Source organism: Vicugna pacos, chromosome 22 (genome assembly GCF_048564905.1).
Source record: "Vicugna pacos chromosome 22, VicPac4, whole genome shotgun sequence".
Lineage (NCBI taxonomy): Eukaryota > Metazoa > Chordata > Mammalia > Artiodactyla > Camelidae > Vicugna > Vicugna pacos.
Genome location: NC_133008.1, coordinates 30,748,966 through 30,773,017, shown reverse-complemented (window position 1 = coordinate 30,773,017; position 24,052 = coordinate 30,748,966). Strand labels below are relative to the sequence as shown.

The 24,052-nt window shown below is 62.1% G+C and overlaps 1 protein-coding gene across 1 annotated transcript; it reads left to right on the top strand.

Moving 5' to 3' along the window:
• Nucleotides 1-4,464: 4,464 nt before the first annotated feature.
• GNA11 (G protein subunit alpha 11) lies at nt 4,465-23,904 on the top strand. Its single transcript, XM_072948014.1, has 7 exons — nt 4,465-4,879; nt 14,703-14,887; nt 17,215-17,369; nt 17,892-18,020; nt 20,292-20,421; nt 20,504-20,657; nt 21,712-23,904. The coding sequence occupies exons 1-7, from the start codon at nt 4,744-4,746 to the stop codon at nt 21,900-21,902; spliced, it is 1,080 nt and encodes a 359-aa protein (XP_072804115.1). The 5' UTR covers nt 4,465-4,743; the 3' UTR covers nt 21,903-23,904.
• The last annotated feature ends 148 nt before the right edge of the window (nt 23,905-24,052 follow it).

Below are 24,052 nucleotides of genomic sequence, written 5' to 3'. Positions count from 1 at the left end.
CCTGTTGTGGATGTTTCACATCCATGGAATCACACACTGTGTGTCCTGTGTCTGCTTCTCTCACTGAGCACTGTGCTCTCAGGGTCCGTCCACGTGGGAGCGAGTGTTAGTGCTTCTCTCCTTTTCATGGCTGCGTAATATTCCCATGTTGGAGGGACCACATTTTGTGTATCTGTTCATCTGTTGATGGACATTTGGGTGGTTTGCAGTTATGAATAATGTTGCTGTAAACATTCATGTGCAAAGTTTTATCTGATACCTGTTTTCAGTTCTTTTGGATAGATACCTAGGAGTGGAGTCATTGGTGAAACGGTAGTTCTATGTTTACCTTTTTGAGGAATCGCTGAACTGTTTTCCACCGTGGCTGTGCCGTTTTCCATCCCCCCAGCCATGCGTGAGGGTGTCTATTTCTCCGCATCCTCACGCACACTTGTTCTTACCTGTCCTTTTGATGGCAGCCATCATAGTGGATATGCAGTGGTATCTCACTGTGCTTCACATTTGCATTTCCCTAGTGACTAATGATATTGAGCTTTTTAAAAAATCTATACAAACTAACAGTCCTGGGGTGTCTATTACGTGCAGAGCATTTTTTCATGTGTTTATTGGTACCTGTAAGTTCTTACCATCATCCCTGTTTTAACAGATGATGAAATGGAGGCTCAGAGAGGGATGGCCATTTCCTGAAAGTCACACAGCCTGGGGAGGGGAAATATGTGCGGGATAAAAACCAGATAGTTTGACTCTTACCTACTGGCTTAAAATGAGACTGCTGTGAGCATCCGTGCGCAAATCTTTGTATGGACGTACGTTTTCCTTTCTGTTGAGTAAATACCTGTGAATGGAATGACTAGATTCCCTGACAGGTGGATGTTTTTAAGAACTTTTTGAGAACACCCCACATTGCCTTCCAGCGAGGCTGTCCTGTTTTGCACCCCCACCAGCTCTCTGGGCGAGAGTTTCAGTTGCTCCCTCTTCTCAGCAACACTTAATACGGTCGGACTTTTTCATCTTCGCCAGTTCTGGTGAGTGGGGTCTCACTGCGGTTTCCCGGGCTTCCCCCTAACGTGCTTGTTGGCCAGCTGTATGTCTGTTTCGGTAAAGAGTAAAAGCTAATATTTACGGAGCTGGGCAACCGACGTTAACTGCATGCCTGTGGTAGACCAGGTCAGGTCTGAAACACCACGGCCCAGGCAGACCCAGGCCCCTCCGCCTCTGTCTTCCTTGAGTGCACCATGTTTGAAAAATTGAAAGAGAAGAAAACAAGTAACTACCCTCCGTGACGGCAGATGGGGCATTAAGGCAGAGTAAGGGCAGGGCCTCCCTCCGGCTCCTCTGACGCTGAGTGTCCACGTGGCTTGGGATTTGCTTTACACGATGAGCACCCAGTTTTCAGCACCGAGGCCTGGGGAAGGGTAGGGATGCGAGTGCTGTGGAATCTGCCCCCGATACCCTGGGCTGGTACTCTGGCCTCGGGTGCCCCTCCTCCCTGCGTGTCCCCAGCCTGGGCCCCACTCACCTTTGCTCCTGTTCACAGCTCTCGGCCAGGAAACGGCCTTGTTCCCCCTCATAAAATCGAACCCCTCAGGGGATGGGAGGTCGACTTCCAAGGGTGAGGAGGCAGGGAGGCGGAGGGGACAGGATGGCGGGGGCCCTCCAGCCAGCAGGGCGTGCAGCTGGGTGCACTTTGTCTCTCTGGGTCTCTGGGTGGAAAAGCCAAAGTCAGCAATTAGCCACCAGCTGGGCTCCGGGGCCAGTTCACTATCTCTCCGTGGGGCTCCATACCCCAGCTTACCCACTGGGGGCCTTCTGCTCCCCACCCAGCTCTGGCACCTAGTGGGCACTTAAGGAATGGCTGAGAATAAGACCCCCACTGCTGATTCAGCCCCCTCACGTCCTCCTTCCAGGGCCCAGGGCTGCCCCGGGCGTGGGTGTCACGGATGGGATACACCACGTACTCGGGGGATGAAGGAATACACTGACTCATCCCGTCTTATTTGTTGCCTGCCCTCAACTACAGCCCCAGCGCGGCCAGGCCCCTGTTTCAGTGTCCTTTTTAAGGCTTAAGCACTTATTAAACACCTTCGATGTACTTTACAAGTTCCACCTCCTGGGTCACTTCTTGTTCTTCTTTTAAAAATATCCCTTTGGTGGAAGGAGTAATTAGGTTTATTAATTTATTTTTTTAATGGAAGTACTGGGAATTGAACCCAGGACCCTGCTGTACCTGCTAGGTATGTGCCCCACTGCTGAACTACCCCCTCCCTCCTTATTCTTAGAGCTTTATAAAGGTCTACTTGACAGGCAATAAACTGTGGCTCTTGGAGGGAGGCCTGTTCTCTTCATAACTTCTCCAGCAGGTAGGGTAGCCCAGATGTCTGGAAAGAGCTTGCTGTCAGAGCGAGCAAGAGGGAGCTCGAGCGGGAAGCCAAAGACGTCTTACAGCCAGTCCTCTGACTTGGCGTCTGCTGTGTTCTATTTGTTAGAAGTTGAATCACTAAATTCCACTCACATCCTAGGCCGGGGGCTGAGTTACACAAGGCTATGAAGACCAGGAAACGGGGTTCCCTGGGGGTCATCCTAGAATTTATCTACCACTGTCCCATAGTATTAGAGTATTTCAGCAAACATTAAGCTTCTACTGTGCGCTTTACAAGAACCTTCTTGGCTCTTTACAATGGGTCTCTGAAAAACAACTAAAATTGTGCACGCTTTATAGATGGGGAAACTGGCCCAGGGAAGTTAAGGCACCCACTGACAGTCTACACCCGAGGAAGTGGGAAAAGGAAGGTTCCATCCTGAGGTTTAAGTCCCGCGTGGGGAGGCCAGTGGCGACAGGGAACAGATGCAGGGAAGGGAAGAAAGGGGCAATTTTCTTTTCTCCAGTGAAGGAGAATGAGCACCCAGGAGGGCCAGGTGCCTTCAATGATTTCACAGACGCTTATCGAGCACCTACTGTGTGTGAGGCTGGGGTCTAGAGGCGGCAGTGATTGAGACAGAGACGCCCTCCAATCTGGTGGGGAGGGCACAGGTGGGTAAAAGAAGAAAGAAGATGACTTCGGGCCATGAAAAGGGTGATGGGGAGTCCAGCAGCGTGGAGATGGGGTGGCGGTGGTGTTGGAAAGGTGATCAAGGAAGGCCTGGCCTGACCGCCTTCCCCCGAGGAGGGGACGTCGGAGCCAAGGCCACAGGGGGAAGTGTTTTTGTTCTGTTCCCCTGGTGGTCAGTTCTTTGTTCAAGTGGATCTGTGTTCTGTTTGTGGGGGGGACCCCTAGGGCTACGAGTCCAGCTGGGGTGAGCATGGAGACCCCCGAGAGGAGAGCCTCAGGGAACCAACCTTCCCTCAGTCCCAATCAGCAGAGGCTAGTCAGCAGAGACTTTGACCCTCCCCTCCCTCTTATCTCAAGATAGGTGAGCACAGTGTGTCAAGGTGCAGCTGGGCAGGTGTGTGATGGATCAGGGCAGGGCCAGGTGGGGATGAGGGTCAGGGTTCTGGCCAGGTCAGGGCTGGGAGAGGTGCCATCATCAGGGAACTGGGTGTTAAGAGCCCCTCGGTTTCCCCGTGTGTGAAATTCAGGCTTCCGTCCTTTGTCCAACACTTGACACACAAGCACTGAGCACCTACTGTGCGTGGAGGCCTCATCCTCTGCCTGTTTTCTGTAAGAGGCCGGAGAGAAAAGATTTCAGGGCTGCTGCAACCACTCACCTCTGCCGGCGCAGGGGGAAGGGGCATGGCTGTGCTCCCGTAAGTACTTCAAGCAGTACTTGGTATACAGTAGGCACTTCATTAACGCTTGTTCCCTGCCTGGGATGCAGCAGGCACTGCACTAATGCCTGGTCCATGCCTAGTTTACAGGAGGCCTTCCACTAATGTTTGTCTCTTGCCTGGTATATACCAGGCACTGCATTAATGCTTGGTCCATGCCTGATATACAGCAGGTATGCTATTAATGTTCATTCCATGCCTGGCGTATAGCAGATTCTGCATTAATGCTAAGCCCAGGCCTGGTATACACGAGGCGTTCCATTAATGTTTGTCCCAAGAATGGATGAGAGGAAGGTTTGTTTCCGGTCAGGCAATGCCAGGGCTCCCCGGGAGGCCTTGAGGGCTGGTACCCCAGGGTCTCACCGGGCCGGGATAGCTCGGTCCTGCGACCTCAGCGCCCGAGAGGGCCGCCGAGGGCAGCGGGGCCGAACAGGGCCGAGCGGGGCCGAGCGCCGCCGAGTCGACGGGCCGAGTCCGCCACATTCCCACAATCCCGGGCGGCCCCGCCCGGCTCCTGGCTGCGCGTCCCCCTTCCCACGTCGGCGCAACCTAACCTGCGGGCGCGCCCGCCTGGCCCCGCCCCGCCCCGCCCGCGCGACGCCCCGCCCATCCCTGCAGCTAGTCCCGCCCCCGCGGCGGGCGCGCGGGCCACCGCCCCCTTCTATTGGCCGCGCCGGCCGCCCGTCGGCGCTGTCTGCTCGCGGGTTAGGTTGTGAGGCGCTGTCGCTCGGTCGCGGCGGCTGCGGTTGGCGGCGGCGGCGGCGGCGGCAGCGGCGCGGGCGGAGGGCAGCCGGGAGGGACTAGCGGCCGAGCGGGACCGGCGCTCGCAGGAGGCCGAGGCGGACCGCGGGCCCAGGGGCCGAGCGCCGAGGGCCAGGCGGGCGCGGCCGGGGCGGCTGCGGGCCAGGGCCGGGCCGGGCCGGGCCGGGCCGGGGGGCGGCGGCGGGGGCGGCCGGCGGGCGGCCGGGGCCGGGACGATGACTCTGGAGTCCATGATGGCGTGTTGCCTGAGCGATGAGGTGAAGGAGTCCAAGCGGATCAACGCGGAGATTGAGAAGCAGCTGCGGCGGGACAAGCGCGACGCCCGGCGCGAGCTCAAGCTGCTGCTGCTCGGTGAGTGGGGCCGGGCCTGCGGGGTCCTGCGGGCCAGCGGTGCGCGTGCCGGCCGGGCCCTGTGTGCGGTCCACGGCCCGTGCCCGTGCTGTCCGCGGCGGGCTCAGCCCCCGCCTACCTGCGCTGTCCGCGGCGGGGGCCCGGGCCGCGGGGTCAGCGCCGGCCTGTGCTGTCCACCTCTGGGCCATCCGGTTCCGATCCCCGCAGGGTCAGCCCCAGCCTGTGCTGTCCAGATGGAGTCTCTGAAACCAGAGGGGCCCAACCCCTGCCTCCGCTGTCCACATCAGCGCCCCAGGATCTCAGGGTCGCCCGTGCCTGTGCTGTCCAGGGCAGGTCCCCAGTCCCTGCAGGTCCAGCCCCTGCCTCTGCCTTTCAGATCAGGCCCCAGGATCAACCCCTGCCTCTGCTGCCTGATCCCTGTCGGGCCTGCTTCTGCTTCTGCTTCTGCTGTCCAGGTCAGGTCCCCGAACCCTCGAGGGTCTGCCCTCTGCCCTTTCTCCCTGGATGAACCCCCTTCCTGCACAGGGCTGGCCCTCTGTTTCTGCCCCACCAGGTGTGCCCCCCTTGCTGCCCCCAACACCTGTTCAGGGCCAGACCTTTGGGCCATAACCCACCAGGCGCGCCCCTCACTTCCTGAGATCCCTCTCGACTCTTCCCACCAGGTGGAGCCCTGTCCCCCTCCAACCCCCATTCCCACAGGCGGGCCCTCCGCCTCTCTGCCCTCTGTGGGGAAAACCCATGACCCTCCGCAGTGGAGTACACCCCGTGGGGGAGCAGACACCCTTTCCTCTCTCCTTGTGGCCCACGGCGGGTGGAGCCCTGAGGAGCCTGGGCAGGTTTTCAAAACTGGCAAAATCATCGACTCTCCTCAGCCCCTTTCCTTACGTCTCAGTGGGAGCCCGGTCACCCGGGTCCTCCTCCTCTTCCTGGAGAAGATTCCTGTCCGAGTCTCTGTCTCCCCAAGGCACACCTGTTGCAGGGAGCGAGTCTGCCCAGCTGTCGGCAAAGTGTTGTCACCCCAAATAAGGGCTGTTAGAGGACTTACCTCTGCAGTCAAAGGCAAGCAGGTCGTTTACACAACAGAGGCCCTTGCCCTGCCTTCCCCAGAGCTCCACTGCATTCCTGAGCTTGAGCTTTGAGGAAGGGTGGAAATGCTGCTGTGACACTGTGGAGGGGGGTGTCCTGCCATAGAGAGGTGCACCCTCAGAATGGTGCTGGAGTTTGGAGGCACCGAGTCGGGTGGTGGGTCGGTGGCCTTCAGGAGGCCTCGGGTCTTGGTGAGACCCACCTTTGGGGACCCTCCTGGTCCTCCTTTGGATAAAATGCCTTCTCTGTTTTTTTCCCTAAGTGTGTCTCAGTCTAAAGGCTGTACAGTGGGCCATCTTTGCGGAAAAGACAGGCAGAGAGTAACCTTAGAGTTGGGAGGAAGCCTGCAGCGAGGTCCCAGGGGCACTTGGGAAGACAGTGTGGCATGAGCTGTGTTTTGCCGGTAGAGGTAGACTTTATTTTCAGAGGGCAGATTCGGAAGTTACCGGCGTGTTGATGTTATCAGACAGCCTTGCTTGGGGGCTGCGTGAGCCTCCGGACGCCCCCGCCGCCCATCCTGAGCGTACTCAGGCTCCAGATTGATCTGGGGTTCAAGGACGCAGGTCAGTAGCCTGCGCTCCTGCAGCCTTGGTGTGTGTCTCCCTGGGCCTGGGCTGAGGAGCCTTGCAGGGAGTCTGAAAGTGTTTGGTCCCCACCGGTGGGCACAGGGTGTTGGCTGCAGGAGCACCTGTGTCTGCAGTCCCGCCCTTTCCCTGCTTGTGATCCCAGAGAGGCACCCAGTCCTCCCCACCGCTAGCTTGCAGGACGGGGAATTGTGCACCTGGCTCCGGAAGCTGTTAAGTCCTAGGCATGGGGGTGCAGATAGGAAAATGAGGACAACGTGAGGTCCAAGGTGAAGGTTTATGACAGCAGGAGGGCGGCTGTGAATGCCGAGCAGAGGTCCAGGGGACGTGCTGGAGGCTGGGGGAGGGTACTGAGTCGCTTCCCTGCCCCACCCCTTCAATGTTGGGAGCACTCCTGTCCCAACAAAGCACAGATGTCCCCAGACATGCCCAGTGTCCCCTAGGGGCAGAATCACCCCATTTGTGTTACCAGAATCAGCCCCGCCCCTTGGCAGTACGTGGTGTAAAACGTCTGTGGCCGAGCTGGTGTGTGAGCAGTGTGGGCTGTTTCACTCGATGCTTTGTGAATGCTTAAAAAGTGAGCCTTTTTTTGTTGGTCCTTGACGCTGGCCTGTGGCGGGGTGTGGGAGCAGCCAGCCATCTCTGTAGCGGACACGCGGCAGTCCCGCCCGCTCAGCATCGCTCTCCCACTTTACAGAAGGGCTCGAAGCCCAGCTCGGAGCTCCTGGGGCCGGGGCCGGGGCTGGGCTGCTGGCTCTGCCTGCCGTGGTCTGTCCTGCTTCAGGTGCTGCCCTTGTCCCCACGTTTCTGAAACTCAGCGACAACCACTGAGGAGGCTCCTTGTCTGTTCCTTAGGGCAGGTTTCCCGTTAAAACCCTGTTTCTGGAGGCTCAGCGTGCTGGCCAGGCTGTGCCCGAGCGGCTCCGGGATTTCTAAATAAAGCAGGGCGGTCAGTTCTGCAGGCTTCCTGTCCGGCCCGCGCTGGCCCCCAAGGGCAGTGAAAAGGCCCGGAATCCGGCCTGGGGTGTGGTGGCCCCGGCGGGAAGGGCGCGCCTCCCCGTGCTTTGAGGCGCGGAGTGGAGCATGGCCATGGCTCCTGGCAGTGGCCTTGCGCGTCCCCCGCAGACACCCCAGAGCAGGAAGCTCCGTGGGGCCTCTCGTCCGCCCTTCGCGGCCCACCTGGGGTGTGTCCTGGGTGCTTTAAAATTAAGTGGAATTTTGTGTTACCGAAGGGGTCTACTTTTTAGGGCGCTGTCCCCGGAGGTGCAGGAGCCCAGACTTGCCCTCAGAACTCCCCTCCATCGGTTTCCTGCGCCCGGACGGGACTCTCCCTTCCCGTGGGGCCCCAGGGAACGACTCGGAGGAAGGACACGAGTGTTGCCGGGGCTAGGAGCGTGGCCTTGCCAGGTGTATCCCTGGGTTCCAGACTCCACGTGCACAGATGCCTCTGGGCGGATTGGCTGACTCCACTGATCGCTGCTGAGACTTGAGGAAGCGCTTTGCCTGCGATGTTTAACCACAGAAGGTTTCACTTTCTGACTTTTGTGGCGGAGCCCTTCTCCCTGCAGCCCAGGGGCCTGTCTCGGTCACTAGTGCTGCTGGGCTGGGGGCCTGGGGCGGCTGCAGGGAGACCAGAGAGCAGTGGAGGAGCCCTGCGGGAGGGGCGGGAGCTCGCTTGTCCCTCCTCCACCCCGACAGCCTTGGGGGCAGAGTCCTGCCCTGGGTGGGCCGTTCTGGTCTGGGACTGAGCCAGATGGGTGTGGGGAACTGGGTGCTCTCAGAAGGAGCCGCTGTCTCTGGTCCTCCACAGAGCCCTCCACTCCCCTCAGGACAGTGAGCTGTGGGGCAGGTGTCCACAGACGGGACTGTGACATCTCACAGGCTTCGGGGGCACACATGCGCGGGTTTTTTTTTTGGTGGAACTCCAGCTGCTGTCAGAACTGGGCCCCCAGGCCTCAGGCTGGCTGGCTGGGGGAATTTGTGCCACCACTCGTAGGGGCCCCTCTGCCTCCCTTGTGGCCCTGGTCTCTTTCCTCTATGGGGCCTCTGGACGGTCGCTGCCCCTTGTTCCCTCTACCATTTCCCACCTCCAGTCTCAGCCACCCTGCCCGTGGCCCAGCACAGAGCTCTGTGGGCCTCAGAGATGTTTGCCCAGTGACTTTGATTTGTTAATTGAACAAAGTTGCCCCAGGCAGATGGAATGGGGGTAACCAGGTGCCCCAGCTTTGGGTGGCCTCACATCTCACCTGGATGTGAGGCTTTGTATGGACAGAGACTCCGGGGGGACAGCTTGCAGCTGCCGCCCTCCCGAGGCCCTCCTGTGAACCGGCACGGGGTGGGCTGTCTGTGAGGGCTCCCGTGCGAGCCAGCGCCAGCAGTGGGGGGGACCGCGGCTCCCCTGCCCGCACACTCTCCTGTCTGGGGTCAGGGTGATGATGTCCGTGGGGCTCTTGGCACACAGTTGGTGCTCAGCAAAGCAGAAGGCATTGTTGGCCCCGTCACCACCACTCTTCCCACCGGGGGCTTTGCCGGAGTCCGCGGCAAGCCCACCAGGCCAGAGCCGGAGGGGCGGAGGGTTCTGTCCCTGAGTGCCTCCTGAGCCCGGGTGTTCTCTTTTGCAGAAGGACAGTCGTCAGACCGATATTGGGTGATGGGAGGAGTGAGGGTGATGCACTTCACACTAGGGGGTGCGTCTGCCCTGATGCTTCTTCTCTCGGTGTCGTCGGGGCTCCCTCTGCTAGGAGCAGAACCCCCTTTTCCTGCCACCGGGCCCCTGGAACTTGGCCCTCAGAGCTCGGCCATCTGGTTCCCTATTATGGTTCCAGCCCGGCTGGTGCGGGGCCTGGTGGGCGCACCCTTGGAAGGAGTGGCTCCCAGCAGGACCTGCCCGAAACCACCCTTCCTGCGCCATGGAGGTTTGCTCCCCACCGCTGGCTGGTCGGGCCTAGAATTGACAGGTCCGACCCCTCACCAAGGCCTGTGGGGTGGAGTTTGAATGGGAGGCGGGTCGTCCTGTCTCTGCTCCATCAGCCCTCTCATCCAAGTCTCAATGGGTGGGCAGGGATCCTCCGTTCCCCAGGCCTAGCAACTGCCCACACACCTGCAGGTGGGCCACACGGCAGGGCTGGGCGGGACTGGGGGCTCACACCGGGTCTCCCCAGCTCTGAGAGCTGGGCTGCAGGAGGGGCTGCAGTAGGACCCAGCACGTGGGGACAAAAGTGGGGCCTTGGAGTTACCCCAGGCGGTAAGGCTGGCCCTGCCGACTCACCTGCCGCAGGGCGGGGATCAGATGAAGGGGAATGTCCAGAGGGCCCTCTTGTCATCCGCTTGGTCTTCCTGGCCCTAGTCCACGCAGGCGCCACTGGCGCGTTGTCCCCGAAGGCCCCGTGGCCGGCCCGGGAGAGCTGTTCCCGTGCCCCTGCCTTCTCCCCGTTCTCTGGGGAGATGGACGTGTGTGAAGCCAGGAGACCCGAGTCTGTTAAGGTCTGGCAGGTACTGACTGTGTGACCTCAGCAAATCTGCTTGACCTCTCTGTGCTTCACCTCCCTCACCTGTCCTGGGGGGGTGGGGTGCTAGCTGTCCCCCCGAGTGAATGAGTGAATGAATGATAGAGCGAGCGGGAGCTGGGGGAGCATGTAATCGCCATCCTCGGCTGCGCGAGGGTTCTGCACTTCCTCTGTCTCCCAGTGTAAGGTTGGCCCCCGCTTTGATCTCGGACCTGTTAACACAGCTTGAGGCCTGTGTTGGATTTCTGGACTGTGTTTCCAGGAGCCCAGATCCCCTCAGTGCTCTCCTCTGGGCCTCGTGTGGTCCTGGGGTTCTGGGTTCATTACCCACATCCTAAAGTCATGGGTGGCTGGATGGCAGCCCCAAACCTCAGCTTCGGAGTCCAGCACTAGGGTTCTCTTGCTGGGTGGCAGCTACCCGCCCCGGGGGTGTGGATGCTGGGGCGGGTGTTTCCGCGCTGCGCACCTCGAGTCCTTCCGAGGTGCTGTCGACCAGTGCCATCCTCCCTGCCCCTCTTCTCTCCCCCATGGAGGTGGCTGCCCAGGGCGCCAGGGCTCAGACTTACTTCCTCCTGATTCGCTGTCCTAGATCCTGGCGGACCAGCGGAGGAGGAGTGGTGGCGCTCCCCTCACCCTGGGAGCTGTCTTCCTCTTCTGCAGTTGGCTTGGCTGGGGCGGTGGTGGGGCCACTGAGCCACCAGAGGGCTTCCTGCAGGCTCCCAGCCTGCTGTGTGTGACCCCTGCCAGGCCCCCAGGGGTGGGATCTCCCCACGCCTGGGCTGGACCCCCAGACTGCCAGGGCCCCCGTTCTTGAAGCAAGGACTGGCGATGCAGAGGACCCATGGGGGACACATGCTGGAGCCAGTCCTGGGGACCGGGGCCAAGTGCATTTGGTCCATTCAGGAAGAATGGGTGGGCAGCCACTGAAGGTTTTTGAGCTGAAGGGTGTGGGTGACCAGATCTTCGAGGGGGAGCTGACTGAGGGCTGGGCAGGACGAGTGGGAGCTGGCCAGGACCCCGGGCATTGGTCACAGTCGTGGAACTGGATGGGCGGCCAGCCCCACATGGGCCCAGCCCAGAGGTCCAGGCAGACCTCGCACCCCGAGACTTCTTTGGGTGGGTGAACATTGGGCTGAGTGTGTCGGGGTCCCAGTGCCCCAGCACCCAGCACCGGGTGCTGGCAGCGTGCGGGCTGAGCTGGCCCTGGAGCTCGGCACCTGGAAAGGAAGCCGGGCTGCTCTGGCCAGCTCCACGGGCTCAGGGCCTGTCCCTCCCTCCTTCCCGGGCACAGTGGTGGCCGAGTGCCTCGAGCCAGCTGGGCCTGCTGCTTCCAGGGCCGAGGGCCCACGGCCCCTGCTTCCCGCCTCTCGCCTCCCGCCTCCCACGCTGCTGTTCTTGCCCTTGGAGTCTCCCGCGGGGCTGGTGCCTGTCGCTCAGTCGCTGTCAGCCCAGAGCGCAGGTGATACAGGACCCTCAGCACTGGATGGTGGGCTCTCCGCGGGGGCCTTGCCTCTCTGCGGCCGCCACCTCCACACCCTCTTTCTCTTTCCTTCTTGGCAAAGTGACATTGCCCGGGTGGGGTCACTGACCATCCTATGTCCCGGGCCTCGCTCGCTGTCCCCGGCGCGTCCCTTTGGCTGCACTCTGCCCAGCTTCACTGACATAAATGCTGGGAGCAGGGGCACCGTGTGAGGAGGAGTCACGTGTGTGTTGTGGGACGTGCCCTGCGGGCGGGTCAGTCACCGCCTTCGTCACCTCACTGTGCCTTCTGCATCTCCAGCACTCAGTCACATCCACTGTCTTCGCAGTAGCCACTCTGCCCGCCCGCGTGGGATGCGCAGATGGGACCGTGAGGCCCTGTCCAGGACCTCTGACATCTCCAGGGGCCAAGTCCCACTTCCCGTCTCTTGGTTTTAGGGGGGTGTCCCAGGCCCAGCACATTGCCCCCTTCTCCGTCAGCTGCGCTCTGGTCGCTGCTTAGGGCTCCTCCGTGGACACTCCCCGCCCGCTGTCCCTCCAGGGCCGCTGCTGTGTACACGGGTGTGCATGTGAGACCCTTTGGGGCGCCTGCACCGCCTGTCCTCCACCTGTCATGGGGAGGGAAGCCGTCTTGGTCTCCCCACGCCCTTGTGCTCACGCGGCATCCTTTCCCAGCAGCGCCCCGGCCTGAGTGGCCACCGTATCCGCCTTGGCTGACCTGTGGGGCTGCAGGGGGTCGGGCTCTTGGGCCCACTGTTTAGTGTTTCCAGTGTGAGGCCCTTCCAAATGGGCCAAAAACGGGGGTTCTGACCCAGGCGATCCTGTCTCAGGGTACACTGGGTGGTGTGTCTGGGGACATCCGTGGTCGTCATGACTGGGGCCCCTGGCATCGAGTGGGTGGGGGCCGGGGAGGCTGCTCCACAGCCCGCAGCACCCAGGACGACCCTGGTGTCAGCAGTGCCCGGGGGCCCTGGGCCGGAGGACACAGTGCGGGACACAGTGCTCCTGTGTGCTGGCCTTCCTCCCCCGCAGTGTGCAGGGAGGGAGCAGTGCGTGGCTCCCTCTGTGGAGACGTGGGCTCAGTGCCGGCTTCCCACTCCTCCTGCCTTGGAACTCGGTGGGGGGCTTGGTGGCAGCAGCGTCTGGCTCTGGTTGATGTTGTGGCAGGAGGAGGTGGGGGTGGTGTCAGGGTAGTTACTGCTTGGTGACAGAACCAAAGTCATGTTTATTCTTAAAAGGACTGGAGGCCTTGAGAGAGGTCCTGGAAAGGGGGGCTGCAGCCAGGCCCCTGCTTTGTCCAGTCTGAGACTCAGCTTTCCCTGGGTAAGCTCAGGCCCGTGGCCAGTTACTCAGATGCTGGAGGAAGGCCTCCTGCTGGAGGACAGTGAGGTCAGTGTGGGGTACACAGACCAGGAGCTCAGGGTCAGGGAGGTGAGCTGCAGGCGCCTGAGAGAGACCCCACCCTGGCAGCAGTGACGGTTCCCAGTGCAGAGGGAGAGCTGCCTGCCAGTGCCGGGGGGCTTCCTGGAGCCCTGGCCACGGCACCGTGGCAGTTGAGGGGGCCAGCATCTTAGGCAGGGCACAGCTCAGGCATGTCTGGAGGTGGGCGGATGCAGGCGACTCAGAGCCGGGGATTAGTGGGGAGCCTAGATATGAGGGTTGGAGTGAGTTTGGAAGGTTCTGAGTCCCCAAAAGGGGGCACTGGGGCTTCAGTCCGTGGGTAAACAGGGCCCGTGTTGGTTACTAAGCAGGGGTTTGAGGACGTATGTCCTTAGCACTTAGAAGTTCTCTCTTGCTGTGTAAGAAAATCATGCCGTACTTTAGTAGCTGAAAATAGGGAACAACTGTCATCTCCCACGGATTCTGAGGGTCAGGAGTCTGGGTGGTTCTGGCTCAGGGTCTCACATGAGGCCACAGGGAAGCTGTCGGCCGGGTCTGCTTCATCTGAAGGCTTGACCGGGGCCAGAGGAGCCGCTTCCAGGGTGTCCCCTCACGTGGCTCCTCCCCACGGGGTCCCCGCAGCGCTGCCCCAGCCCACTGCCGCCAGTGAGAGTCCCAGAGAAAGCAGGGGGCCCAGGGCCTCCAAGGGCCATCTCAGAGGGGGCGCCCCACCAGTGGTCAGATCCTGCTGGTCAGAGTGAGCCAGAGTCCAGCTCGCCTCCCTGGGTGGGAGTCAGCCTCCACCCCTGGTTGTGAGGCGTGGCAGAGATTCGTGGACACGTTAAAGCCACGAAAACTGCTGTCCCCTTTTGAGGGGGTGAGTGAAAGTCGGGGGACAGGTTTGCTGTTCAGGGGGTGACAAGGCTGTGAGAGGCTGAAGCAGGAGAGGCCCCAGGGCAGGGCTGGGGCTGGGGAGGGACCACAGGGCCAGGAGGAGGATGTGGCGGCCGCTGGCCTCTTTCTGGGCGGTTTTCTTGCTGTCTCTGATCCTTCGATCCCAGGGGCAGCAGGGCCTCTGGGCGCCCCCTCAGAGGCGGGCCCAGCGTGCTGGCCTGAGCGAGGCTGCTGAGGCTGCTGCCCCTGGGCGGTGGGACTGGGAGGGCAGGGGAGGGGAGCCGGGAGCGGGGAGCACCCAGGGAGACCTCCTGCTCCCGCAGGGCCTCTGGGCAGATGGGGGAAGTGGGCCTCGGGGCTGTCCAAGTGCCGTGGTCCCAGGGCCAGGGGTGGCTTGAAGGGGGTGAGATACAGGCTCAGGGGCTGAGAAAGCAGCTTTGGGGGGCCGTGGGGTGACGACATGGTGCCCTGTGAAGCCCAGTGTGGCCTTTGACGCAGACACCAAACCCGTGCCCCAGAGGGAAGCTGTTCCTCCTGGCAGTTGTGGACTAGGAGCAGGGCTCAGCGGGGCAGTGGTGCAGGAGGCGTAGGGGGCTGTGTGAGCGAGCCCTGCAGGAGCCCCGACCCGCTTGTCAGGGTGGTGGCTGGTAGTGAAGGCACTTCCCTCATCGGGCCTCAGTTTCCCCAGCTGTGGCCCGGAGTTGAATTCAGACCCGGTCGTGTTGCAGCCACTCCTCTCCTGCCCAGAGGGCGGGCGCTGGGGTGCCCACCTGCTCGTCCCGCGGGCCCAGCGCCTGCCCACGTCCCCCTTACTCTCCCCCGGCCTCTGTTCCTCTGCGGGGGAGGCCAGGTGCTCATCCTGGTCCCTGCCCCATCTCACTGGCCGGTTTGCAGGCACCGGCGAGAGCGGGAAGAGCACATTCATCAAGCAGATGCGGATCATCCACGGGGCAGGCTACTCGGAGGAGGACAAGCGTGGCTTCACCAAGCTGGTGTACCAGAACATCTTCACCGCCATGCAGGCCATGATCCGGGCCATGGAGACCCTGAAGATCCTGTACAAGTACGAGCAGAACAAGGTGGGGCCTGGCCCGCGGGCGGGCTATGTGCGCTCCACCCCCCCCCGGCACCCCGCACACGGGTCTGACCCTCTGCGACCCTGTGGGGGTGGCACTTCCTCCTGTTGTCTTTGTTGACAGCTTTATCGAGAACATTTACAGACCATGTCACCCATTTAAAGTGTGCGGTTCACTCGTGTTTAGCATATTCTCAGAGCCATGCAACCATCACAGCTGTCTAACTCCAAAACATTCTCATCTCATCACCCCGAAAGAAACCCCATCCTCATTATCAGTTACCCCTGCCCCCGCTCCAGCCCCTGACAGCCAGGAGCCCCCTCCCTGTGTCTGTGGACTGGCCTGTTCTGGACGCCTCACATCCACAGAATCACACACTGTGTGTCCTCCTGTGTCTGCTTCTCTCCCTGAGCGTCATGCTCTCAGGGCCCGGCCCCGTGGGGGTGCGTGTCAGGGCTGCCCTCCTTCCCACGGCCGAGTGACGGTCCCATGTGTGGAGGGACGTGGTGCTCACCATCACCTGTTGAGGGATGCATGGTTGCTGGCACTTTCTGGCACTTGCAGACACGCAGCTGTAACATTCCTGTGAAAGTTTTGTTTGCACACCCGTCCTCACTTCTGGCATGTGTCCAGGGTGGAGGTGTGTGGTCTGGTGGTAACTCCAGGTCTGCCCTCTGGAGGAGCCGCCTGCCCGCTGTCCGAGCAGCGTTCCTGGGCCGGCCCCTAGCAGGCTCCCGCTGGCAGCCTCCCTTGGCTTTGCTTTTGTAGGTCTGTTTTCTGAGGCTTCTCATTCAACCCCAACAGTTTGCCTGGCACCCCTGTCCGCATGGCCCAGTATAGTTTAAACTAATCCATTTACTTTGAGGCTTAAGAAGGCCAGTTAACCAGATATGGGTGACTTCCTCCCTTGAGCCCCGGTTCACGGGCGATCAGGGACCCTCCAGGGCCCAGCATTGGGCTGGGGGCCCTGCCGGCCGGGGCGGGGGACTCGCGTGTGGGTCTTGCTGGAGCCTCTCGCCCTCTGGCCCCTGGTCTGTGTAACTGCTCCCCACGGAGGCCCGTCCAGAGCACAGGCCCCGTTGGGACCATGGACGCCCCACAGCATTTGGAACAGGGCGGGCAGACTGAGGACAGGCTCCATAAGTGCAGTTTTATAGGCACAGGCCACGCCTACTCGTTCCCCCACCGTCCTTGGCAGCTTTTGGTACAGTGGCAGGGGCACTGTGGCTGGAGAACAGATCTCTGGTCTCTGATGTGCTTGCACCCACAGTCAGTGGGGTTTTCTGGGGCTCATGTCTGCTTCTCCAAGCACAGAGTGAGAGGCGGGCAGGATGGGGGGCACGAAGCAGGGCCTGAAAGACACAGCCGTGGGGGGTGGGTGCTGGAGAGCATCACCGGGCACGTGTGGGTTCCAGAGCTGGGGCGGGGGTATGTGTCCCCTCCCTAGTCCTTGAGCCAAGTGTGGCCGGTCACATGGCTGGAGCGCCCTGAGCACAGGCATGGGAAGTGGGCTGGAGGAGAGATGGGGTCTCCTGAGAGCCTTGTTATCCCAGTGTTGTCCTTGTGTGCATGTGTCTTTGTGTGCATGTGCACGTCGGTGCACGTCAGGGCACGTATGTGCATTGTGTGAGCACGCACGGCATGTGTGTATACGTGTGTGCATGCGTGCGTGGATCTCTGGGGCAGCATCTCAGTGTGGCTGGTGAGGAGCAGGTCCCCGAGCCTGTGTGTGGTTCAGGGTCTGTGTGGAGGCCTCATGCTGGAGGCATGATCGATGGTCCCACTGACCCTCGGCTCAGCCTCCTCTTCCCTGGTGGGTTCCTCTGGCTGTCAGCCCCGCTCCCTGGCCGCCCACAAGCCCCCAGACACTAGACCTTCAGAGATGCTTAGGTCCCAGGAGCTGGGTGCCTAGAAATGGGGGTGGGGACCAATCACCTCTTCTTAGGTCACAGCGGCTTCCTGGCCATGTCCTCATCTGTGACATGGGGCACGGGAGCTGCCGGCTGGTCTGTCCCTCTGTCCTGCTCATGGAGGCCACAGTCCCCTCTTTTGAGTCTCTGCCTAGGACGCTTTTTAAAGAATGTGCTTGTCTACATATGTGGTTGTTTCCCATGCCGCCTGCTCCGCCACCTTCAAAAGTGAACCAGTGCCGCCCCTCCAGCACTGGGGCAGGCGGCCGGGGCCCCCTGGGAGCTGCCTCAGTCCAGGGTCTTGCTTTGGGGGCCTCACACAGGGGCCAGTCACTGCCAGTCGCCCTCGCTTCTCTCTAACACATGCTTGGGAACCTGGAGTCGCCAGCGCTGAGTGTCCCCGGCGCCCCTCCTCCCCAGGCCAACGCACTCCTGATCAGGGAGGTGGATGTGGAGAAGGTGACGACGTTCGAGCACCGGTACGTCAGCGCCATCAAGACCCTGTGGAACGACCCCGGCATCCAGGAGTGCTACGACCGCCGGCGGGAGTACCAGCTCTCCGACTCCGCCAAGTAGTGAGTGGGCCGGGGTGGGGGCCAGGCGGGCGGGGGCCCCGAGGAGCCCGTGGAGAGGACGGGCCTGGTCAGTGGTGCTGTCTGCCGCTGGCTTGTTGGTGTGACCGGTGTGCAGGCATAACGTCCAGTTTCACTACGGAAGGCCAGGTGTTGGCTGGATTCTCTGTTCCACCCCTGCAGCTCTTCTGTGCATCTGAAACTGTTCTAAAATAATAGGTGTGTGTTTGAAAAGTCACCTCCAGCCACAGCCTCTTCTCAGAAACCCCGCACTGGTTCCCGGGCTCCGTCTGGACACCCATCCTTGGGCAGGTCCAGTAGAGAGCCTCCCTCAGAGCCGGCTGGGGTTCTGTCCCGAGGCTTTCCCTGGCCAGGGCCTTGTCTGTCCCTGAAATGTCCTGTCCCAACGACTCCGGCTGCTTCAGCCCCTGCTAGCGAGGCCCCTCCTAGCCACTTGGCAGACAGGTAATGCCGGGGGCCCCCCTTGCTGGCGGGCCTGAGCAGCCCGGTCCTGCTGTGTTGCAGCTACCTGACCGATGTGGACCGCATCGCCACCTCAGGCTACTTGCCCACCCAGCAGGACGTGCTGCGGGTCCGCGTGCCCACCACCGGCATCATCGAGTACCCCTTCGACCTGGAGAACATCATCTTCAGGTACCCGTGCTGGGGTGCCTGTGCCGGGGCCCCGTGGCCGGTGGTGCCGTGAGGGGGCGTGGCCACTCCACAGGCTGGGCTGGTCAGGGGAGGCCTGGGGAGGTGGCCTCGGATGAGGGGGCTGCTGGCACATGTGGGGAGGGGTGGTCTGGGGTTCAGGCCGGAGCAAGGGTGCTCCGGGCCAGTGGAGGATTGAGGAGATCTCCCTTGGGGCCCAGTCCTGCTGGTCCCACAGCCAGGGTGGACTCAGGGCTGTCCCTGAGGACGGGCCCCGCCACTCTGTGAGGTCACAGCTCATCCAGAGCTGCCAAGTGGCAAGGCTAAGTGTGTGTCCCCTGGGGTAGCCGTAACAAATGACCACAGATGGAAACTTAGAACCACAGAAATGGGTCCTCTCCCAGCTCTGGAGGCCGGACGGTAGAGATCAAGGTGGTGGCAGGGCCAGGCTCTCATGGGGCGCAGTGGGGACTCAGCCCCGTGTCCTCCCAGCTTCTGGCAGGGCGGGCAGTCCTTGGCGTCCCTGGGACTGTAGAAGCCTCACTCCATCTCTCTGTCCATTGTCATGTGGCCCCTCCCCGTGTCTGTGTCCAGATTTCCCTGATACAGTGACACCATCGGTCAGTGGATTCAGGGCCCCCCACTCCAGTGTGGCCTCACCTTAATCAGAGGCATCTGCAGTGTCCCTACTCCCAAATCAGGCCTGTTTCCAGGTTCCAACTGGACTGAATTTGGGGGACACTGCTTGCCTGGCTCTCCAAGGGACAGCATCCGGGTGGGGGCCTGGCTCCAGCTGCGAGTCCCCCTCATGCAGCTGCACTCAGTCCTGCTGTGTAGCTCCAGGGAGAGGCCCCAGAGAAGGTGCTCCCCTCCGGATCTGTCCTGTGGCCTCGAAGCACCAGCCCTGGGGCCTGAGAGGAGTTTGTTGGGTTTGCCTTGAGGTGCACTCTGGCCTGAGACCCACCTCTGCCCCTGGGGCCCCCCACTGCTCAGGCAGAAGCTTCCGGGAGAGAGGAGAGAGCCTCCCCTGCCCAGTCCCCTGCCCCCTCTCACCCGTCAGAGCTGTGTGTGCTTCCCTTGGGCCCTCAGAAGTCGTGGGCGTCACCCAGCAGGTGCCTGATGGTACATTTTTCTGGTGAGAGTTCAGCATTTTGGTTTCTTTTTCAATCAGATTCTTGATGGGGTCTGGGGCCTCAGCATAGGCTGGGGCCGTCACAGGCCTTCCTTCCCACCTCACATCTTGGGTTCCCCTCACATGGCCTCATGTTGGCCTCTGCACCTACTGGGCCCTCTGTCCGGGACGCCTGTCCCCTCTCCTCCCACCCCAACCCCATGTGTGCTCTCTGCCAGCTGTCCCAGCTGTGGCGTGGCCCCCACCCTTCTCCCAGCTGCCCCTCACCCAGCTCCCTCCTTGTCTGGTTGTGAGTACGCAGGCACTGAGCTTGTGCCCTGATCCGAGCTCACACAGCACTGAATGAGGCCCCAAGCCTGGCCCCAAACAGGGGACCTCATGTGAAGACCTGACCTCAGGGCGCCTGGCCCGGCCCCGCTGCTGTTCCCTGTTCCCCAGGTGGGCCACAGCCGCCGGTGGGGTCCTGGCCTCGGTCACCACCTGCCCAGCCCCTCAGTGACTCGGCAGGGCCGTCCGCTGGTGTTGGTGGAACCTCCTCTGTGAAGCCCTCAGGTGGATTTGCCTCTCCCGGCCCCTTGCGCCCATGTCTGTCCAGCCCCGTGGACCCTGCCTTTGTGGCCTGCCCTCCTCTCCCGCGGCTGCCTTTGTTTTAACAAGTCGTGTGTTTCCTTAGTATGGAAAGCGTGGGAAACTCACAAGTAGAGGAGGCTGACCAGCCATGGTTCTCAGGGCGCCGTGTGCAGCGTCCCCCTTCCCGCCCCCTGTTGTCAGCATCCATGTTGGTTGGATGTCTCCAGCCAGACAGCCCACTCCCCTGCCACCCTGCCTGGGGCTGGGGCAGGCTCCGGCGTTCCATCGGTGGTGCCTGCTGCCCACCCGGGGGAGATGGGTTTCCAGATGCAGGTGTTCGTCCGAAGCTGCTGGTCCAGCCTGCGCCCTGTGCGCTCCGTGGGTAGCAGGTGGCTGGCACCCTGCCGGTGTCACGAGCTGTGTTCTCCTGGCTCAGTGGTCTCGGGTTCTGCTGGCCCTGACAGAGAACCGGGGGGCTGGCTCTAGCCCATGCGGCTGAGCTGGTGAGGGGAGCCTGCTGGGGGCGGGGGCGGTCTGCAGACCCGCATGAGCCCTTGGCGCCCGCCCTGCAGGATGGTGGACGTGGGAGGACAGAGATCAGAGCGAAGAAAGTGGATCCACTGCTTTGAGAACGTGACGTCCATCATGTTCCTCGTGGCCCTGAGCGAGTATGACCAGGTGCTGGTGGAGTCGGACAACGAGGTAGGCCTGGCGCTGAGCCCGGAGGGGCCCTTTCCCCGCCCTGCCCGGGCCCTGCCGCCAACCCTCACGCCTCCCCCCGCAGAACCGCATGGAGGAGAGCAAGGCTCTCTTCAGGACCATCGTCACCTACCCATGGTTTCAGAACTCGTCCGTCATCCTCTTCCTTAACAAGAAGGACCTGCTGGAGGACAAGATCCTCTACTCCCACCTGGTGGATTACTTCCCTGAGTTCGACGGTGAGCGCCGCCCCACCCCGGCCTCCCGCCCTCTCCGCTGCTCTGCTTGCCGCTGCCGGGAGCCTCCGGGAGCGCATGTCCTGAGCCCGCGTGGGGCCCACAGCTGCCCGGGCTCCTCCTCAAGCCCTGGATGGTGGGGAGACCTCCGTGTGCCCTGGGGAGCAGTGTCTGCGGTCACAAACAAGCAGTGGGAGGGACGTGTGGGACGCACTGCTCCCAGGCCTGGGAGCAGAGGGGCTGTGTCCAGGCCCCTGCTTGCCCACGGCCTGAGCGAGGAGCTGGGCTGGGCTCAGTGGCCTGTAGGAGCGCGGCCCTGGGGACTTGGGGTGACCCGGGACCCCTCCTGTGCTGTCCCTGGAGCAGCCTGAGCTCCTGGCAGGAGGCAGAATGACCAAGCACAGACCCCCACCTGCGGCCTGCACCCCCTCCCCTCTGCAGAGCATCGGCCAGAGCTGCACTCCCTCCCGAGGCCCCCAGGGGTGCTCCTTCCTTCCCGCACTCACAGCCCCGCAGGCTGGCAGGGGTTACAGGTGGGAGGCGGAAGGAGGGTCATAGACCCCACAGACATCTCCACACAGCCGCCACCTGTGGACAGAACAGGGCGCCTGGCCCCTCTGAAGGCACAGTGATGAGGCTGGGTGGGCCGGAATGTGGGCTCCTTCGGCCCCTCGGGCTGGAGTGGGTGGCGGGGCATGAGCAGGAGGCTCGCTGGGAGGGGCAGCAGGGCTGTGGGTGGATGGCTGAGCCGTGTGTCTGAACGTGTGCGCGCCCGTGTGTGTGTGGACACGTGCCTGTGTCGGGTGGGTGGGGTGGACTGAGGCCGGGCCAGGCAGGAAGGGGGCAGTGGGAGTGTCGGACGTGGGCACCACCAGTGAGCCCACCATGGGCCCGGAGCCGTTGGTGGGTGGAGGTGGGCAGGGGGTTGGAGGGTGCCAGGGCAGAACTGGGAGCAGAGGCCGGAGCAGGGCTGGAGCAAGTGGCAGAAAGCGCAGGGGTGCCCCGGGGGGCTCCCTGGCCCTCATTCCGCCTCTGCCTCCGCCTCCCCCTCCCCCAGGCCCCCAGCGGGACGCTCAGGCGGCCCGGGAGTTCATCCTGAAGATGTTCGTGGACCTGAACCCAGACAGTGACAAGATCATCTACTCCCACTTCACGTGCGCCACTGACACCGAGAACATCCGCTTCGTCTTCGCCGCGGTCAAGGACACCATCCTGCAGCTCAACCTGAAGGAGTACAACCTGGTGTGAGCGGCCGCCCGCCCGCCGGGCTCTCCTGCGGACGGCTTTGCCTCACAGTCATGGGGGACGCGCCTTTCTTTCTAGACGCTCGCGCACCTTCTCACCTCCTGTCAGTGGCAGAGGCCGCCTTTTTCTGGCCTTGACTTGTGGCTCGCTTTTTTCTATTAAAAAAAAAAGGAAAAAGAAAAAACAGAACCAAGACGTCGAGAGGAGACCTCGCGAGGCCAGTGGGGGCGCCGGCCCCAGGGCCTGCCAGGAAGGCCCCCTCCCTGGCGTCTCCTTGATCTCGGAAGGACGGCGTGGAGACGCAGAGACTGGGACTTTTCTTTCTTCCTTTTTTAAGTTATTGACATCCTCACCACTCTCGCTGTTTCTGCTCACCGGACTCCAAGAAGTGGGGGTGGGTGGCGCCCCCCGCTGCCTGCCCTGGGAAGTGCCTAACCATTTTTATTTTGAGGACACAAAATAAAACCAAGCCCCCAGGGTCCATCTCCCAGCTCTGCCCACAACGGGAGCCCTGGGGGCCCCGCAGTTCTCTGGGCTGGGCTCCCCGGCCCCGCCCTGCCCCCTGGGCCTGCTGCCCACGCAGGCTGGGGAGCCCCCTGGAGCCCGGGAGCCAGGAGGAGGCCCAGGAGTGGCTGTTTATTTTGTTCTATTTCGTAGCCAACTTGGAAACAGTGAGGTTGGGGTGGGGACTCTTCCAGAATATTCTCAGGTCTGCCCCAGAGAGGTAGAGCAGGAGGGAGGGAGGGAGGGTCGCACTGGTGGGTCTGTGGCGTCGAGCTCGGGCTCACGTCTGTGCCCGCCTGCGGGGAGGGCCACACCGCCTGGGCCACCCCGCGCTGAGCCGTGGTGGGCCCTCAGCCGTGGCCGCACTTGGAGGCGCCTCCCAGGGGGGCTGAAGGTGGGAAGCAGGGGGCGCTGGTTTCTGGGGAGGGGTGCTGTTTCACCCCTCCGTTTATCTGGGGGTTGTGGACTGAGCACTGCGGTGGTTGGTTTTGTGTGGTTGGCGGTTTTGCACAAACGTGGGGTAAGTGGACGCCCGAGATGCCTTGCACCCGCCCGGCACGTCTGGCCCCTACAGGGCTGCACTCGGTACGCCTTCAACGTATACAAGGGAACAGCTCAAAACTCAAACCAGCCCCGTGCCAGCCCTGGCCCCGCCGGGCTCTTAGGGCCCCGGGCGGGGGCTGCGTCCCTGTGGTTACCCTGCCTGCTGGGTGCGGGACGGGCGGGGCCCAGGCTTCTGAGCTTGTTCTCTGGCGTCTCCACCCCAGGGCCCCCTTTTGTGCCACGTGTCCGCTTGAGAGGGTTTGTGCCTGAATCCTGGTGCACGCCGTGGGGGCAGGTGGTGCCGCTGGTGGTGAGCCTCCTGAGGGCCTGGGTCACACAGGGGTGGGGGTTGGGCTTCGAGGGCTGGCGTGAGCATGTCGGGGGGCCCCCAAAGTATTGACTTCCCGAGGGGGTCAGTGTGCCGAGACCCCAGGACAAACCTGGGGGCAGTGCCAAACCTCCCCGCCTGGGCCTGCTGGCCCAGCCCCTCCCTCACCCAGTGTGAGGTGAACTTCACCTCGGGGCACTTCCCCCGAGTGCGGACCTCCCAGCCCCTCCCGCCGTGTCTGGCCGCCCAGCAGAACTGCCCTCGCAGTGCCAACGCCCCCGGTGGCCATGGGGGACCGTGCCTGCCGGCGGGGACCTCATCTGGTTGTCCTTGTATATTATACAGTCCTGATTTCCCACGATTCCAACCTTAACCTATTTAAAAAAGAATGTTATATAAAAATGCTGTTTTTAAACCTTTTGTCATTTGAAATGCATGTATTGTCTGTGCGGGCTGAGGGACGGGCGCTGTCAGCTCAGTGCCGACCTTCTGTGGCCAAAGCTGCCCACGTCCAGGCAGCGGGTCGGGGCCCTGACCCCTTAATCCAGAGATCCCTGATGGAAATTGACTTTTCATATCTTTCTCCTGAAATGAATTCTGTTTTAAATTGGAATAAATTTTGTTCCTAAACGCTTGGTCCCCTCTGGCTTATTTCCTGCCGCTGGCTGGGGGTGGGGTGCAGCAGAGGGCTCCCGGAGGCCCCCGGGGTGGGGTCTGAGCTCACAGGAGCCACTGCAGGCCGCCTGGGGGTGCGCCTCCTATGCTGGGCTGCCGCCAC

Excerpts from the sequence above, each read along its gene's own strand:
- GNA11 (XM_072948014.1), top strand. The coding sequence starts at position 4,744 with ATGACTCTGGAGTCCATGATGGCGTGTTGCCTGAGCGATGAGGTGAAG. Across the intron at positions 4,880-14,702 it reads GCTCAAGCTGCTGCTGCTCG|GCACCGGCGAGAGCGGGAAG; the intron begins GTGAGTGGGGCC and ends GCCGGTTTGCAG. Across the intron at positions 20,422-20,503 it reads TGGTGGAGTCGGACAACGAG|AACCGCATGGAGGAGAGCAA; the intron begins GTAGGCCTGGCG and ends CTCCCCCCGCAG.